Raw genomic sequence first — 17,400 nt, forward strand, 5'->3', positions numbered from 1 at the left:
TATCCTTCTAAATTCCAGTGTATACAAGCCCAGTCGCTCTAATCTTTCAACATATGACATTCCTGCCATCCCTGGAATTAACTCAGTGAACCTCAGCTGCACTCCCTCTTATAGCAAGAGTGTCCTTCCTCAAACTTGGAGACCAAACCTGCACATAGTACTCCAGGTGGAGTCTCACCAGGGCCTTGTACAACTGCAGAAGGACCTCTTTGCTCCTATACTCAACTCCCCTTGTTATGAAGGCCAGCATGCCATTAGCTTTCTTCACTGCCTGCTGTACCTATATGCTTACGTTCAGTGACTGATGAACAAGGACATCCAGATCTCGTCGTACTTCCCCTTTTCCTAACTTGACACCATTCAGATAGTAATCTGCTTTCCTGTTCTTGCCACCAAAGTGGATAACCTCACACTTATCCCCATTAAACTGCATCTGCCCATTCACCCAACCTGTCCAAGTCACCCTGTATTCTCATAACATCCTCCTCACATTTCACACTGTCACCCAGCTTTGTGTCATCTGTAAATTTGCTATTGTTACTTTTAATCCCTTCATCTACATCATTAATGTATATTGTAAATAGCTGTGGTCCCAGCACCGAACCTTGCAGTACTCCACTAGTCACTGCCTGCCATTCTGAAAAGGCCCTGTTAATCCCCTACTCTTTGTTTCCTGCCTGCCAACCAATTTTCTATCCATGTCAGTACCCTACCCCCAATACCATGTGCTCTAATTTTGCCCACTAACCTCTTATGTGGGACCTTATCAAAGTCATAGACAACATCCAGCAGGCACATAAAATCCCTGGAAACATACTATCAAAGATGCCTCCAAGAGATTGAGAATTAGCCGGAAGAACAGGTGTACTAATTCCAGCATCCTGGAGGAAGCTAGTGGTTAGCACAACATTTTACAGTAAAGGTGAGCCAGGTTGAATTCCTATTGCTGCCAGTAAAGAGTTTGTAAGTTCTCCCTGTGCATTACCTCCAGGTGCTCTGGTTTCTTCCCACAGTCCAAAGACTTACTGGTTGGTAGGTTAATAGGTCATTGTAAGTTGTCCCATTATTAGTCTAGGGTTAAATTGGCGGGGGGGGGGGGTTTGCTGGGTAGCATGGCTCGAAGGGCTGGAAAGGCCTATGTTTGTCAATTAATCAATAAAAAAAACCAAACAAACTTTAACTCCATAGCCACATTCATGACTGAGCACCAGTTGTGATGGGTTGGCCATGGTTCAGTGATGCCTATAACATCATACATGTCAATCTGAAACAGTGCTACTTTCATCCACCTTATTCCATATACTGCATGCATTTAACTATGACACCTTCAGTCCTGTATTCACCCTTTTTGATTTTGTCCACCTCCTACATTGCAACTCATCCTGTTGACTGCAGTTTTGTCTTATGAACAGCCTCTTCTCATTGCACACTGCCTCTGTAAACCAGCTACCTCATTTTCAGCGCTATCATCCACCTTTCCTACAATACTTCTTGCATTGAAATACACACAGTTCAGGACGCTAGTCAGACCATGCTCAACCTTTTGATTCCTAACTTTGTCTGAGGTCTTACCAGCAACTACCTCCACAAGCTCTCCACTAACTGTTCTGGTACTCTGGTTTCTATCCCTCTGCAATTCTACTTTAAATCCCACCATGCAGCATTAACACACCTTCCTGCTAGGATATTAGTTCCCCTCCAATTTTAAGCGCAAACCATCCTTATTGTATAGGTCCCACTTTCCCTGTATTAAACTGTATAATCGCATACGTAAGGCTCCTTTTCATTGACTACAGCGCTGCCTTGAATACCATCATTCCAAATAAACTGATTCATAAGCTCTGGAACCTGGGCCTTAGCACTCAGATCTGCAGCTGGATCTTCAACTTCCTCACAGACAGGATCCAGGCTGTAAAAATAGGGGACAAGCTCTCCTCTACAATCACTCTGAGCACCGGTACCCCACAAGGCTGCGTACTCAGCCCCCTGCTGTATTCACTGTACACCCATGATTGGTAGCCAAGTTTCCATCGAACTCAATATATAAGTTTGCTGATGACACAACAATTGTAGGCCGTATCTCGGGTAATGATGAGTTTAAGTACAGAGAGGAAATTAAGAACCTGGTGGCATGGTGTGAAGACAGTAACCTATCCCTCAACGTCAGCAAGACGAAGGAATTGGTTGTTTACATCAGAAGGAGTAGTGGACCGCACAACCCAATTTACATCGCTGGTGCGCAAGTGGAACAGGTCAAAAGCTTTAAGTTCCTCTGGGTCAATATCACAAATGACCTGACTTGATCCAACCAAGCAGAGTTCACTGCCAAGAAGGCCCACCAGCGCCTTTACTTCCTGAGAAAACTGAAGAAATTTGAACTGTCCCCTAAAACCCTCACTAATTTTTATAGATGCACCGTAGAAAGCATTCTTCTAGGGTGCATCACAACCTGGTCTGGAAGTTGTCCTGTCCAAGACTGGAAGAAACTGCAGAAGATTGCGAACACGGCGCAGCACATCACACAAACCAATTTTCTGTCCTTGGACTCAGTTTACACCGCACGCTGTGAGAGCAGTGCTGCCAGGATAATCAAGGACACGACCCACCCAGCCAACACACTCTTCGTCCCTCTTCCCTCTGCGGACAAAGCTCAGGAGCTTGAAGACTCGTACGGCCAGATTTGGGAGCAGCTTCTTTCCAACTGTGATAAGACTGCTGAATGGATCCTGACCCGGATCTGGGCCGTACCCTCCAAATATCTGGACCTGCCTCTCGGTCTTTTTGCACTACCTTACTTTCCATTTTTCTATTTTCTATTTATGATTTCTAATTTAAAATTTTAATATTTACTATCGATTTGTAATCCAGGGAGTGGGAAGCGCAGAATCAAATATCGCTGTGATGATTGTACGTTCTAGTATCAATTGTTTGGTGACAATAAAGTATAGTAGAAGTATAGTTTTTGCCTCACCAGTACATTGCATGGCTAGCAATCCTAAGATCACAACCCTGGATGTCCTACTTTTGAACTAAGCAAACAAGATGCCGCCGTGTATGGCGGTTGTGTTGCGAGCTCCATTCCAAATCTACAGTATACTACTAATTTCTAAAATTTTCTTAGCCTTTTCTGTCTAGTAGCTGATAGTCACATCTATGTTGCATTGGCTGTTCTATTTATTATAAATTACTATGATTGCACATTTAGACGGAGACGTAACATAAAGATTTTTATTCCTCATGGATGTGAAGGATGTTGGAAAAAAATTCATTTCAGCTCCCTGAACACTCCGTGTAGAACCTCGGTCACTCATTCTACCCATCTACCAGAGATTATGCTGGTAGATTAATTAGCTTCTTTAAATTGCCCCTCATGTAGGTGGACAGCACAAGAATTGGAGCCAAGTTGATAGCGAGATTAGGATGTAATGAAATGGAATCAGCTGGAATAGTCTTGTTGGGCCAAATAACCTCATATTTCATAAGAAGATGTGAGGGAAAAAAAATGCCTGTCTTAGATGGGTGATGTTCACTTTTAAACAGTGACTTCTAGTTCAAGGATCTCTCACAAGCTGAAACATCATTCCACATCAATGTTTTAAAACCTCAGTGTATCATGATATGTTTCTGTCAGTTACTTCTCTCCCTCCCTCATTCTCTTTTAATCTCCAGTAGCTACACACCTAGCAGGTCTATCCTTTCCTCATTAGACATCCATATATTTGTCCTATCAGTCATCAATGAACTGCTTCATTATGCATTATACCCTTACATCTAGTCGAATAATAGCCTTTCATAAATAAGAAGAACTAAACTGTACCCTTTACCCACCCCACCACTCCCCCCCCCCCGCCCTTGGATTTGGTTGCACCGGGGCCCCCAGCATCTTGAAGTATCAGCTCCCAACTTTTGCTAAATCAAAAAAATGCATAGGTTGGGAAAAAAAGCAGAATGTTTGAAACACTCAGCAGATCAGACAGCATTAGTAAAAAGAAAATAAAACAAGTCTTGTGAAGTCAAAGAAATTTTTGGATTCTCTGGATTTGTATTTAATTTTGCTCACAATAGATAAGAACATTCTGTTAGTTTTCCTAATTGCTATGCCTGTCTACTAGTCATTTCTGACCAGAACATCCATATACTTCTAGATCCCAGAGCTTCTCAACTATTTATTTAAAATTCTGATTTTTTTCTCCTAAAATTGGCAATCTCATTTTTCAAATTGTATCCTTTTTCCTAGTTCTCTGTCCTATGAATTTCTCCGCAGTCTCATTGTATCCTGCCCAGAAATTACTTTCCCATTTATCTTTATGCCATTAAAAAATTCACCAACCATACCTTCATCAAAGCCAGCCGGTGGTGTAGTGGCATCTTCACCGGACTTTGAGGCGAGTGGTCCTAGGTTCGAATCCGGCCGGCTCTTTGCACCTTTTCCATCTGTGCTGGGTTGAGTGTTGAGCTAGCAACTTGGCTGGGGTGGCATAACTTGATGGGTCAAAAGGGCCTACCCTGCACTATATCGCTAAATAAAATAAATAGATAAAAACATTAGCATTTATATGGTCCCCCTTGATCCCAAATTTACAGGAACAGGATGCAAGAGCAGTTACTCAAATAGCTTAATGTTACACAAAATTAAAATATGTAACCTGTATCACCAGGAAGAACAGAGCATAAAGCATACAGGCACATTACCTATAGCTTCCCTTCCAGGTCAGATGCCTATCTGATTGGGAAATATATTACCATTCCTTCTTCACCATCATGTTTGAAATATGGAATTCCTTTCACTAATACACAGTGGTTATACCCTCACCAAAAGAATGGCTGTTTGGTGATGTAGGAGGCCTATAAGGATGCAGTTAGGGTAATTGATACCTATTTCCTGTGAATGAATAAAAAAAAGTTACATCAAGCAATTAGAAAGGACAATTAAAACCTTCCCTGTATTTCAAAAGGGGTAGATAAAAGTGTGTTGTAGTGTTGTTATAATTGAATAATACTTTAGTAAGACCACCAGCATAATGTTTTTATCTCCTAGTTTAAGGAGTGCTATGCTTACCTTGATGAGAATGTAAATCTTAAAAGGAGCGATTTGAGTTCAGTGAATCTTACTTGTTGGAGATTGTGTACAATAGGATCTCATTAAAGAATCAGGAGATTTGAGAGGATGGATAATGTAAAGATGCTTCCTCCTGAATTTGAAGGGAGCGTGAGAAAAGGGGCTGCAGTAAGTGTAAAGGGAATGATGGAAACAGGACCTAGTGAGGGCCAGGAATTCAGATTCAGATTCAAGTTTATTTATCACATGTGCATTGAAACACAAATACGTCATTTGCATTAACAACCAACACACTTTCAGATACGCTGGGGCACACATTTCAGTTCCAACATAACATGCTCATAATGTTCAACAAAGTAACACAAGCAACATCAATAACAAAACAAAATAGCAGCAGCAAAACATACCCTTTCCCATTGTCCAACCCTCCTACCCACTCACATACATAGACAGGATAGGCTGCTTCTGGACCTTGGTTCTTGACCCCAAACACTCAGACTTCAGCCTCCAACCTCCAATTTCTAGTCCGGACACATAAACATCAGGCCTCTGGTCTCCAGAAAAGCCGAGCCAAGGGTTACAACCTTCAGATCTCTACCTTTGGAATTGCCAACTTTGGTCTTTGACCTTCGGGGTTTTAACTCTGGACTCGCCAACCTGCGGACTGATCTTTAACTTTGCTCTTCAGACTCAGTCACCCACTGTGTATTGAACCCAGAACTTGCTGATCACAGGACTGTAACCTTCAGGTCTCAATCCTAGGACTCACTGATCACAAGTTTGACCTTCGGGCCTTGATTTATTGACATGCATGGACCTCTGACTTGAGAGGTTACCGACCCTGATGACTCCTACCCATATGGATCTCTGACCGGGATTCGTTGGGTTTCCTCACTGCCTACCAACCTGACTTCTGGGATTGCTGACCTTTGACCGCAGAGTGCACCAACTTGGACTTCAAACACTGGTTCCTGCCCCGGCTCTTCATTTACTATCCCTGACCTCTAACTCTCCCTCATTCCTGTCCCTAACTCCTTGCACTGCCCTCAAACCATTCCTACAGACCTAAAAAAGGAAGTAAATCTGAGCCAAAACCTTGACAAATATTTCATCGCAGCACTGTCTTGACCAGATGAGTGTAAATAGTACAAGGGAGAATATCCAAGATGTTGATTCATCAGAATTTTCAAATGGTAGGATAGCAGAGGTTGTCAGAGTTTCCTTTGTGATTTTTAATCGTCCTTTATTTTTGATGTCTTTATGATTTTTCTCCTAAAACACTCCTTGACTTCCTTGATTAGCTTTGGTTAGTTCATCACCTTGGCATCTTTCTCCTTACTGGGATATATTTTTGCTGGGTTTCATAAACATCCTTAGATGCTTGCCTATTGCCTGACTTGCTAATTTATTTCCCCAGCCAAATGTGACTGACAGTCACTTCATTCCTTTGCTTTTTCCCTCTTTTTCAGTTTCTCATCCTCAAGCCAAATTTTATCATACTGTGATCACTGCTTCCTCGGGGATTTTTATTGTGACATAATTTATTAAGCCTGTTTCATTACACATCAGCAGATCCAAGATAGCCTTTTTGCTTGTTGGCTCTTTAAGAATAATAATAATAAATATTTTATTAATCCCGAGTGGGAAATTCTTTCGTTACAACAACACTTAAAGCACATTTAGCAATGTGCAGACTTAATTAATAATAGTACAGAATAATAAAATAATGATTTACCAATATGCAATAATTTGTAATAATGTGCAATAATAAGGGACTGAGATCAGGGCAGTTCTGCTGTGTGGTTAGAATGCTGCTGTTACAATCCATCCAGATTCTGCTTCATGTTTGGCTCTAGTAATTGTCACAATGGAAAGCTGGTGATGTGGTTGATAAAATTACATAATTTGAACTGCAAATGCAGCAATATTGCTTTGTAGTTGTCCTTTTTGTCTAAATATCATTAATAAAGAACTGACCATGATCTCTACATTTACCTAAAAAAAGAAATCCATTGCTGGTCAGCTTCTCATTTCATGTCTCACTACACCTTTCCAATAATTGTTGCCTTTGTCAGCTTTAGAATTGAGATGGAGACAAATATCTGAACTATTTATTTCTTTTCTGGTGCTTAAGATGGGTTCATAAGCATTTGTAGTAGTGACGTGGCGTGAGGGGTTCAGGAGGAATCAATTAAGAACTGATCATTCAGGACAGTGGTGAGACCAGAAAACTGATTCTGGATGGACTTTATGATTACACAAACAACTCCAAGGATCCTGTCTCCATGGAAAGGAAAAGCAATGGTTGTTGATATGTCACAGATCATTGATAGAACCTTTCCTGACTGATCCAGCTTCAACTTAGTACTGCAGTATCAATGTAACAGGAAGATTTTCTGGTCGCAAGAACTGTTCGTTTGTACTCATAATGATGTCCTGTGCCGTGTTTTGTTTGCTGACTGCTTAAAAAAAAGCTGTCCTTTTGTTTGGGTGCTCCCAGACTCACTGCTGCCACATGTTTTAAATAGGGCCCAAAAATGGATGAGCCACTGTGAGGGAGTGGCTCACGTTTGCTGTTTACTACACCATATTCCATGTGTACAAACATGGTAAATCTGGATGCAAACATTTAGTTGAGCTGAACCGTAGGCATAGTGTAGAATTATTTGTAAATGATAGTTTCTATGATTTTATAATTCTGCATGTTTGAAATAAGGAGAAATGGTAGATTCTGCATAAATGTTGCTTTAAAAAACTACAGATTGTACTTGGGTCCTGAACACCCAACTTGGAGACACAGTCTACTTACAAACAAATTCCCATAATATCAATAAATTCAAAAGTCTGGTATACAAGCATTACTATAAATAACAAGACGCTTTCTTCTCCCTCTTCATTTTTTGTAATTGTTCTTTCTTATCAGCCTTGTGTGCTTTTGAACCATTTCATTTAACGCTTTGGAGGTTTGTTCACCATAGCAGTTAGCATGATGCTAGTACAGCTCAGGGCATTGGTGTTCAGTTCCAGTGCTGTCTGAAATCAGTCTGTATTTTCTCCCCTTGACTGCATCTATTTTCTCCTGGTGCCCTGGTTTCCTCTCACAATCCAAAGGCATATTGGTTAGTATGTTAATTGATCGTTGTAAAATGTCTTGTGAATATTCTAGTATTAAATAGGTGGGTTGCTGGACCAGAAGTTTCTGCTCCTCTAACTAAAATAAAAATAAAATATTTGAATCATTTTTGTGTATTTTGACAAAACTAACAGGATATGTGTAAAAACAGAATTCAATGTGTTATCCAAAAATGGCCTGCATTCCATTTAATTTCAGTCTGTACTTTGAATTTAAAGAATTCCTTATTTTGTACTAACATTCAAATATGTGTTTTGTGTTGTCATTTAAAATTGTGTTTATTCTAAATTTCACAGATGTGAGCCTGTTGAAGATTAGCAGATTTGTATGCATAACTTATAAAAATTTAACACTGTTCAGGATGATGTCAATTTAGCTTACTGCTATTATTTTCCATTAATGTACTTCTGATAATGAACTGCTGAATGTGCACTAGTTGTTTTAGCTCTAAAAGCAGCTTTTAAACAAGAACCTTCTATGTTTAACAGTTTCAATATTGTGGATTACTATTCCGTTATGAAGGCTGGCCTTTATGCATCTCTGAAAAAATTGTAATACAGCTCTCTGCACTTGACTGGCAAACTTTAAAACCTGGTGATTTCTACCTTCAAGTTGTTCCACATTTGCAAAAGACACCATGTATTATATTAAAATGCCTTGCAGCCAATGGTTACAATGTGGAGGAAATATTAATTCCAGAGGTCTCTTATACTTGTATCTTCACTATGGAATGGTTGGACAATATTAACAAGAGACGGATAGGAACAACTTTACAAAATTGCCTATTATCTACTGACAACACTACTTTTCGAGTACCTTGGGAAAAGGTGGTAACTCCTGAATTTATTGACAAACCAAAAATGATAGGAAGCACGTCATCAGTAAACTGGACTGTGGATCAAGAAGTTGTTGGCAGCAATTCAAACAATATACAGATCAGCAATTACAGTGGACAGGTAGAAAACCCATCTGAAACAAAACCAAACATATTTACGAAAGAAAACCAACTGAAGGTCCAGCAAATTAATCTTACAAGGGCTTTACATCATCCTGTAAGTAATGTTGCAGATACTTTACTTAATTCAGCAGCAGCCAGTTTAAGAGAACTTGAAACAGAATATGTAGAAATTAATCAAATTTCAGTAAGTGATAGTGATTTGTCATCAGAAGCAAGCAGTTCAAGTTCAGACTTGCAACATGCATTGAGAACTAATGAAACATCAGAAGTGATTCCTTTCGAACCTTTGAATATCAACACTTGCAACAAGAAATCAATTTGTTTAAATTACATGGAAACATCTTCAACTGTAGCTTGGCCCAATTTAGAAAGAATACATAATCCATTTAAATTTCTTGCTGGTGACACAGAGGCATTCAATCAGCAATCACTTACAGATACTATTAACAGTATAAATAAAGAATTTGCAAAATTAGAGCTGTGGAGACTGATCTTCACAAAAGCAAAATGCAACAGGATTTTAATTTTTGCTGTGAAAATATGCATATTTTATTTAGTCAGACCACAGATAGCATAGAGGAAATTGTAAACAGCCAGCCTTTAGAACCAGTGGTCTGTAACCAGACACAGACTTCTGCTCAAGATTCGCAAGACGGACAATTTCATGGTTCTTCTGGTAATTCATTATCTACACCATGTAATAAAAATATAATTGATATGAAATCACATAAAGAAATGCAAGAGGTGTCTGAGCAGATAGAATAGAAAATGCTCACTGTAAGTACACAGAAATTGGAAAACAGGATTTTCATTTAAATCAGTTGACTGACTGTAATGTAGCTAACACTGGTGAACTTGTAAATATTGTTGTGAATTCACCATCAGAGTACAAGCAGTCGTCAGCTAAAAACTCAGAACAGAAAATTGCAATGGCCCAACAATCGGCGTATTCTGAGCATATACAGTTTAATGGGCAGAATATTATCCAAAAAGTACCCTTTATCAAAAATACAAATCAACCAAACTTTGTTCATGCATGCGCTGATACGCATTTAGATGGCTGCAGAATCTCTTCGTCCCAGTTCTTAAACTTTGAAGGGTCTATTTTATGTGAAGACTTTGCACTTGTTGAAAATATAGATTCTTCTTCAAAACTCAGCCATAACCATAATGTGATGAAAATTGATCACTTGATTAAAGATGTTGAATCTATAATTTTGCAACTGGATAATAGCAGAGATGATACATTATTAAATGAAGGAATAAGCTCTATATTTGGTGACAATTTGCAGCCACGTTTGTCAGAGCACACTGAGTGTACAGAAACACATGGGTCCAAATGTATGACACACTTAGAGCGAGATCATGTGTTTCTGACAGAGGAAAGTGCACTATTGCATGAATGTTCTGTTATAAAATTACAAACTAATCAGCAATTTCAAGTTGATGCATTGCATCAGGGGTCTGAACATGGGGAACATGGAAATGTAAATAACTTACAGAGCGAATTCTGCAAACAAAAACTCAGTGACAGTGAAGATTTGAACCTGACTGACACCTGTAATGTAATGTTACTTGAAGAAGAACAACAAGCACAAGAGAATAGATACCTGTCAGTACAGACCTTGGAAAATGAGACCACTGTGCAGAATATCTTGGGATTCGATGCTGTAAAGGAAGGTCAAAGTAAGCGATATTCTACTGTTGAAGAGTATTGGTCAAACGTGGAAACCACTGGATCTAGCATTATTCACTCAACTATAATGGATATAGAAGAGCAGGAATTGACTTCTGCAAATGAAGAGAGAAATGAAAAAATACCATTTGCTGATAAAAATGATAGACAAGATTCGATAAAGCTGTGCTCAATCATCACAGGATTCTTCAGAGGATCTTAAGGAGCAAGGAGACTGTCTAATTGGGAATAAATTGGAAGGTAGGATATCTAATATTATATCATAAAGGTTAACTTCCATTGTTTTTCCCAGGACAGGTGATGATTATAAAATGAATAGATAAAGCTCAAAAACAAAAGCTGGTCATAATGCTGAGTTCCCAAGTTGTAGTTTTGGTTAAATGGGTGATGAGTTAGAAACTTGAATCAGCTGGAAAGTTTTAAAAGAAATAGAATGTTGTAATTTCTGTTCCTCATTTACATGCCATTAAATCTCTACCCTGGACCTGTCTGCCTGACAGATTGAGGTGACCCATGAATCACTTCCTAGAAATTGAATAAGTATGAAGGACGGTTTCCGAGGAGAAACTGCAGAAATTGTCTTTGTGTAGCCAGGCATGCTATTCTTTTTTTCCCTAGTGCCACAAAGGTATTTTTTTAAAAAAACTCACCTTGGGGCACTTAAGATAAAGTATCACAATTTGGTTTAGATTGACTTCATTAGCTTTCTTGCACAGTCCCACGTTAATTTTTCAGCCAGGCTATAAAGAGTTATCAGAACTAGCCTGAAGATTCAAAGGGGTTCTGTTGATATTGGGTCAATAGATTAACAATTGTAGCAATTCATAAAGATGAGAAAGTATGCAGATGCTGGAAATACAAAGCAACACACATAAAAACCTGGAGGAACTCAGCAGGTCAGGCACTATCAATAGCAATGAATAAACAGCCGAAGTTTTGGGGCTAAGGCCTTTGGTCAGAAACTTAGGTGTTTTGTATTGCCAGATTAGAAGCGTTAGTGATCAGCCCTTTGGCCTTATAATTGGACATTGACATTCATATTTTGCATAAGGTGGTCGGTATAATGGCCAGACTGAGTAAAATAAGCAGTGCTTTCTGCTCCTCTACCCCTCCCTGAGAATTCAGAATCAGAATCAGTTTTAATATCATTGGCATATGTCATGAAATTTGTTAACGTTGCAGCAACAGTACAATGCAATACATAATAATAGAGAAAAACTGTGAATTACAGTAAGTATGTATATAATAAATGGTTAAATTAAATAAGTAGTACAAAAATAGACATAAAAAAGTAGTGACAAGGGTTCATGGGTTCGATGTCCATTCAGAAATCGGTTGACAGATGGGAAGAAACTATTCCTGAATCATTGAGTGTATGCCTTCATTCTTCTGTACCTCCTTCCTGATTGTAGCAAGGAGAATAAGGCATAATGAGAGGGATGCTTATTGATGGATGAGGCATCACTTCTTGAAGACATACTGGATACTAGGGAAGCTAGTGCTCATGGTGGAACTGACTAAGTTTACAACTCTCTGCAGCTTACAAGGGGTGATTGATAAGTTTGTGGCCTAAGGTAGAAGGAGTCAGTTTCAGAAAATCTAGCACGGGCTGGCTAGTGGCACAACAACATCGGCGCCGGACCCGGGAGCGGAGGTTCCTGGGTTCGAAACTAGTCGGGTCCACCCCCCGAGTACGCTTTCCATCCGCAACTCGACCTCGTAAAACAAAGGGAAAATATTGCGAAAATGTCTGTGAGGAGTGGCGTACCACACAGTATCTCCCTTGCTCCGCACCTTTTAAAAGGCCATGAAAAAGACATCATCACGGACACGCAGATGCACACGTAGGCAGACGCACACGTACGCAGATGTACACGCACACAGACGCACACGCACAGATGCACACGTATGCAGACGCACACGTACGCAGACGCACACATACAGATGCACACGCACACAGACGCACAAGCACAGACGCACACGTACGCAGACGCACACATACAGATGCACACGTACGCAGACACACACACACAGACTCGCACACACCAAAAAAAAAGAAAAACTAGCATATTTATGTTTCAACATAATCCCCTCTTACATTTAGACACTTAGTCCAGCGGTCGTGGAGGATATGGATCCCTTCTTTATAGAAGTTGGCGTCTTGGACCTCCAGATGAGTTTTTAACTTCAAAGTTTCCGCATTTTCACTCAAAGAGTTGAACTGCACGTGCATGTAACAAGAGCTGTATAACTCATCTCCTTCTACCTTAGGCCACAAACCTATCGATCACCCCTGCTGTGGACCACTTTCTGGAGGTCCAAGGCGCCGACTTCTACAAAGAAGGGCGTATGCTCCATGACCGTTGGACTAAGTGTGTAAATGTAGGAGGGGACTATGTTGAAGAGTAAATATGCTAGGTTTTCTAAAATCAACTCCTACCTTAGGCCATGAACGTATCAATCACCCCTCGTACTTCGATCCTGTGCAGCAGCGCTTCCCCTCGCCCCCCCCCGCCCCCCATACCAGATGCTGATGCAGCCAGTTAGAATGTTTTTCATGGTACAGCTGTAGAAATTTGCGAGTGTCTTTGGTGGTATACTAAATCTTCTCAAACTCTTCATGTGATCCGTTGTTGTGCCGTCTTTGTAGCTGTGTCACTATGTGGGTTGAAGTTAGATCCTCAGAGATGCTGATAGCCAGGAATTTGAAATTGCTCACTCTTTCCACTTCTGATCCCTCGATGAAGACTGGTGTGTGTTCCTTCGTCTTACTCTTTTTGAAGTCCACAATCAGTTCTTTGGTCTTACTGACGTTGAATGCAAAATTGTGCTGCATCACCACTCAACCAGCTGATATATCTCACTCCTATACAGCCTCTCATCACCACCTGGCATTCTGCCAACAATGGCTGTGTCATCAGCAAATTTATCAATGGCATTTGAGCTGTGCCTAGCCACACAGTCATGGATGTATAGAGAGTAGAGCAGTGGGCTAAGCACATATCCCTGAGGTGCACCAGTGTTGATTGTCAGCAAAGTGGAGATGTTGTTTCAGATCCACACAGATTGTGGTCTTCTGATTAGGAATTTGAGGATCTAGTTGCAGAGGGAGGTACAAGAGGTCCAGGATTTGGAGCTTTTCGATCAGAACTGTAGGAATGTTATATTAAATGCTGAGCTGTAGTCAATATACAGCACCCTGACGTAGGTATTTGTAATGTCCAGGTGATTCTACCTGTCTGTTGTGAATAGAGACTATCCAAACTATGCAGGGGGATAACAGAATGACACATTAAAACTTTGGCTTCTCTTTTCCAGACAAATCCTGGCTGATCTACAGACATTCTTCCATGCGTGCCGATTTAGTTTGCACTTTAAGATTATTGACAGGCAATAAATCTGCCCTTTTATATTGTTGCCTTGTAATCCTTTAGACCATAAGACATAGGAGGAGAATTAGGCCATCTGGCCCATTGAGTCTACTCTGTCATTCAATTATGGCTGATCCTTTTTTCCTATTTCCTCCTCAACCCCAGTTCCCAGCCTTCTCCCCGTAACCTTTGCTGTCATGTCCAATCAAGAAACTAGCAGTCTCTGCTTTAAATACACCCAGCAACCTGGCCTCCACAGCTGCATGTGGCAGCAAATTCCACAAATTCACCACCCGTTGGCTAAAGAAATTTCTCCGCATCTCTGTTTTGAAAGGGTACCCCACTATCCTGAGGCTGTGTCCTCTGGTCCTGGACTCTCCCACCATGGGAACCATCCATTCCACATCAACTCTGTCTAGGCCTTTCAACATTCAAAAGTTCCAATGAGATCCCCCCTCATCCCTTCTGAATACCAGTGAGTACAGACCCAGAGCTATCAAACGTTCCTCGTATGATAACCCATTCATTCATGGAATCATCCTTGTGAGCCTCCTCTGGACCCTCTCCAATGCCAGCACATCTTTTCTACGATGAAGGGCCCAAAGCTGTTCACAATACTCAAGGTGAGGCCTCACCAGTGTTATAAAGTCTCAGCATCACATCCTTGCTCTTGTATTCTAGACCTCTTGAAATTAATGCTAACATGGCGTTTCCCTTCCTCACCACCAACTCAACCTGCAAGTTAACCTTCAGGGTGTACTGCACAATGACTCCCAAGTCCTTCTTTATGTGAGATTCCTGGATTTTCTCCCCGTTTAGAAAATAGTCTGCACATTTATTTCTACCACCAAAGTGCATGACCGTGCATTTTCTAAAATTGTATTTCATTTGCCACTTTCTTGCCCATTCTCCTATGTTTCCTCAAAACTACCTGCCCCTCTACCAGTCTTCATATCATCTGCAAACTTGGCTCCAAAGCAATCTATTCCATCATCTAAATCATTTATATACAGCATAAAAAGAAGTGGCCCCAACACCAACCTCTGAGGAACACCACTAGTCACTAGCAGCCAACCAGAAAAGAATCCTTTTATTCCCTCTTGCTGCCTCCTACCAATCAGCCAGTGCTCTAATCATGTTAGTAACTTCCGTGTAATACCATGGGCGCTTAACTTAGTAAGCAGCCTCATGTGTGCTGCCTTGTCAAAGGCCTTCTGAAAGTCCAAATATACAACATCCGCTGCATCCCCTTTATCCATCCTACCTTTATTTAAGGGTGGGGGAGATTGGACTGTTTGTCTTGAGGGACTGAACAACAAGTCTTGCTGTCTTACTTTACCTGATGTGTAGATTACCTATTTACTTAATCAGTGATCGGTACTATTTCTCCCCAGTTCACTTATCATTCAGGTAACAATTATCTTTAATGTACAGTTACCAAACTTTATGCCAATGAAAATGTTTTCTAATTTGCTTTCAAAAAACTTATTGGGGTTTGAGGGACTTCGGTGATGCTGAACCAGTTTTCTAGATTGCTGGTAGTTACTCAATATACCAGTACACTTCCAATTGTTAAATGATGTTACACAGTGCTATAATAAACTTTACAGTGAAGCAGGTGAGTTTAAAAGCACAAGGAAACAAAACCCTGTGAGTTTAAAGGGAGCATCAGAAAACGTGCTCCTGATAAGTTGAAAGTGAACATGGGAAGCAGAGCCAGATGCTGGACTATCAGCATTTCCACATAGGTAGTAGATAGTCAGAATTTACAATATTCAGCCAATATTCTCTACAGTTGAAGTGAGGAAGGCAAGATTTCCAGTTTCTCTGCTGTCTCTACATCATAAAAACATCTTTAAGCAACTATTAAGTAGCTGGAGGATTGCAACTTTAAATTGGTTCATTGTTGACTTTAGGCAATTAATAGGTACATACAGTAGAAAAACAAAGAATCAGTTTCTTTTTTTGATATGCCAATATAAATATCTGCAGGACTGTGAATGTGGGAATTGTTATCTATGATATTGGTGTACTACACCAAAGAGCAAAAACATGCATAGTTCTACTTACGTTGACTGTCACAGTATCAGGTGACATTCTGTTATGTTTATGATGTAACTGCCACTTCTGCTTTTTCAAGTAAATTCCCGTTGCAATATATATGTATATATTTTATGTATTTCTGATTGAGATGCATTTCTTAATGTAGGAATTATCCAGTCTGTAATTGATTTTGTTCTCTAGGAATTGGTTCAGTAACAAATGAGACATTGGATACAGTAAAAGGAAGTACAGAAGATGAAAATCTCAACCTAACAGATGAACCACCAAAAATCTCACTAATTACAGAGTGCATTGTAAACAGGCAAGAACTGCTGACAGTTGAACAACCGGCGATCTCACCTCCCTTACTCTTAAAACCTTATCTGCCAACACTGTGCCATGAAATCAACTTTGATGTTCTGAAATCTGGGGTAGCATATTTGAGTGGTAGGTACTTAATAATATCTGTCAATGCATACAGCACCAGCAATCATAGAATTAACTGCACAGACTTTTACCCAAAGCTGCAGCTGGATACAGTGGTATATTTTGCATTTAAGTATTATGGTGACATAGAACAAAAAAATCAATTTGCTGCATGAACTCAGCAAGTTGAGCAACATCTTTGGAGAAAGGGAAATGAATTGAATTGATATTTCAAGTTAAAACTTTGTGTTAGCATATATGAAGAGAGAAGGTAGTCAGTATGAAGATGAGAGGGGAAGTAGTAAGACTACTTCCCCTCTCATCATTAGATGATTGTGAACCAAGGAGGGGTAAAAGCTCTAGATAATTTCATTGTAATGACAAATGCTGATTTGTTCTAAGTTTTGTGTGAAGTTGCAACTTGATTTGCCATTAATACCGTAACTATTTTTATTATGGGTTTTACCACTGGAACACTTATGACTTTGTTATATAGATTAACTTTTGAAATTTATCAAAGCAGAGGCAATGTAGCCTTGTGCACTGACTGCCTACTGCCCTGGTTACACTCTCTTTTGCTCCCTTATTCTTCATGTTGAAATGGCGATTTCTTTAGTTCGCCCAGTGGTAGGCAGTAGCAAACCACCGTTGCTAGATACTAGGTTTCCTAGAATCTATTTGTTAAGAAAACCATGGTCAAACTCACAAAATGCA

General features: G+C 40.0%; 2 protein-coding genes across 4 annotated transcripts in view; both read left to right on the forward strand.

Moving 5' to 3' along the window:
* Positions 1 to 16,702, forward strand: part of LOC134347559 (uncharacterized) — a 38,856-nt gene extending 22,154 nt beyond the window's left edge. For 2 of the 3 annotated variants that reach the window (XM_063049911.1, XM_063049912.1), the window contains 2 exons: positions 8,681 to 11,086; positions 16,462 to 16,702. In XM_063049911.1, coding sequence (XP_062905981.1) covers positions 10,080 to 11,048 — 969 coding nt within the window. In that variant the 5' untranslated portion in view covers positions 8,681 to 10,079 and the 3' untranslated portion in view covers positions 11,049 to 11,086; positions 16,462 to 16,702. Of the gene's footprint in view, positions 1 to 8,680; positions 11,087 to 14,164; positions 14,185 to 16,461 lie in introns of those variants that run through there. The other variant, XM_063049914.1, reaches the window with a different exon arrangement.
* The window catches only part of LOC134348717 (ADP-ribosylation factor-like protein 13B), a 32,570-nt gene continuing 27,762 nt past the window's right edge, over positions 12,593 to 17,400 (forward strand). The window contains exon 1 of the mRNA XM_063052523.1: positions 12,593 to 12,690. Coding sequence (XP_062908593.1) covers positions 12,593 to 12,690 — 98 coding nt within the window. The remainder of the gene's footprint in view (positions 12,691 to 17,400) is intronic.

The sequence above is a fragment of the Mobula hypostoma genome, chromosome 6 (genome assembly GCF_963921235.1).
Source record: "Mobula hypostoma chromosome 6, sMobHyp1.1, whole genome shotgun sequence".
Taxonomy (NCBI): domain Eukaryota; kingdom Metazoa; phylum Chordata; class Chondrichthyes; order Myliobatiformes; family Myliobatidae; genus Mobula; species Mobula hypostoma.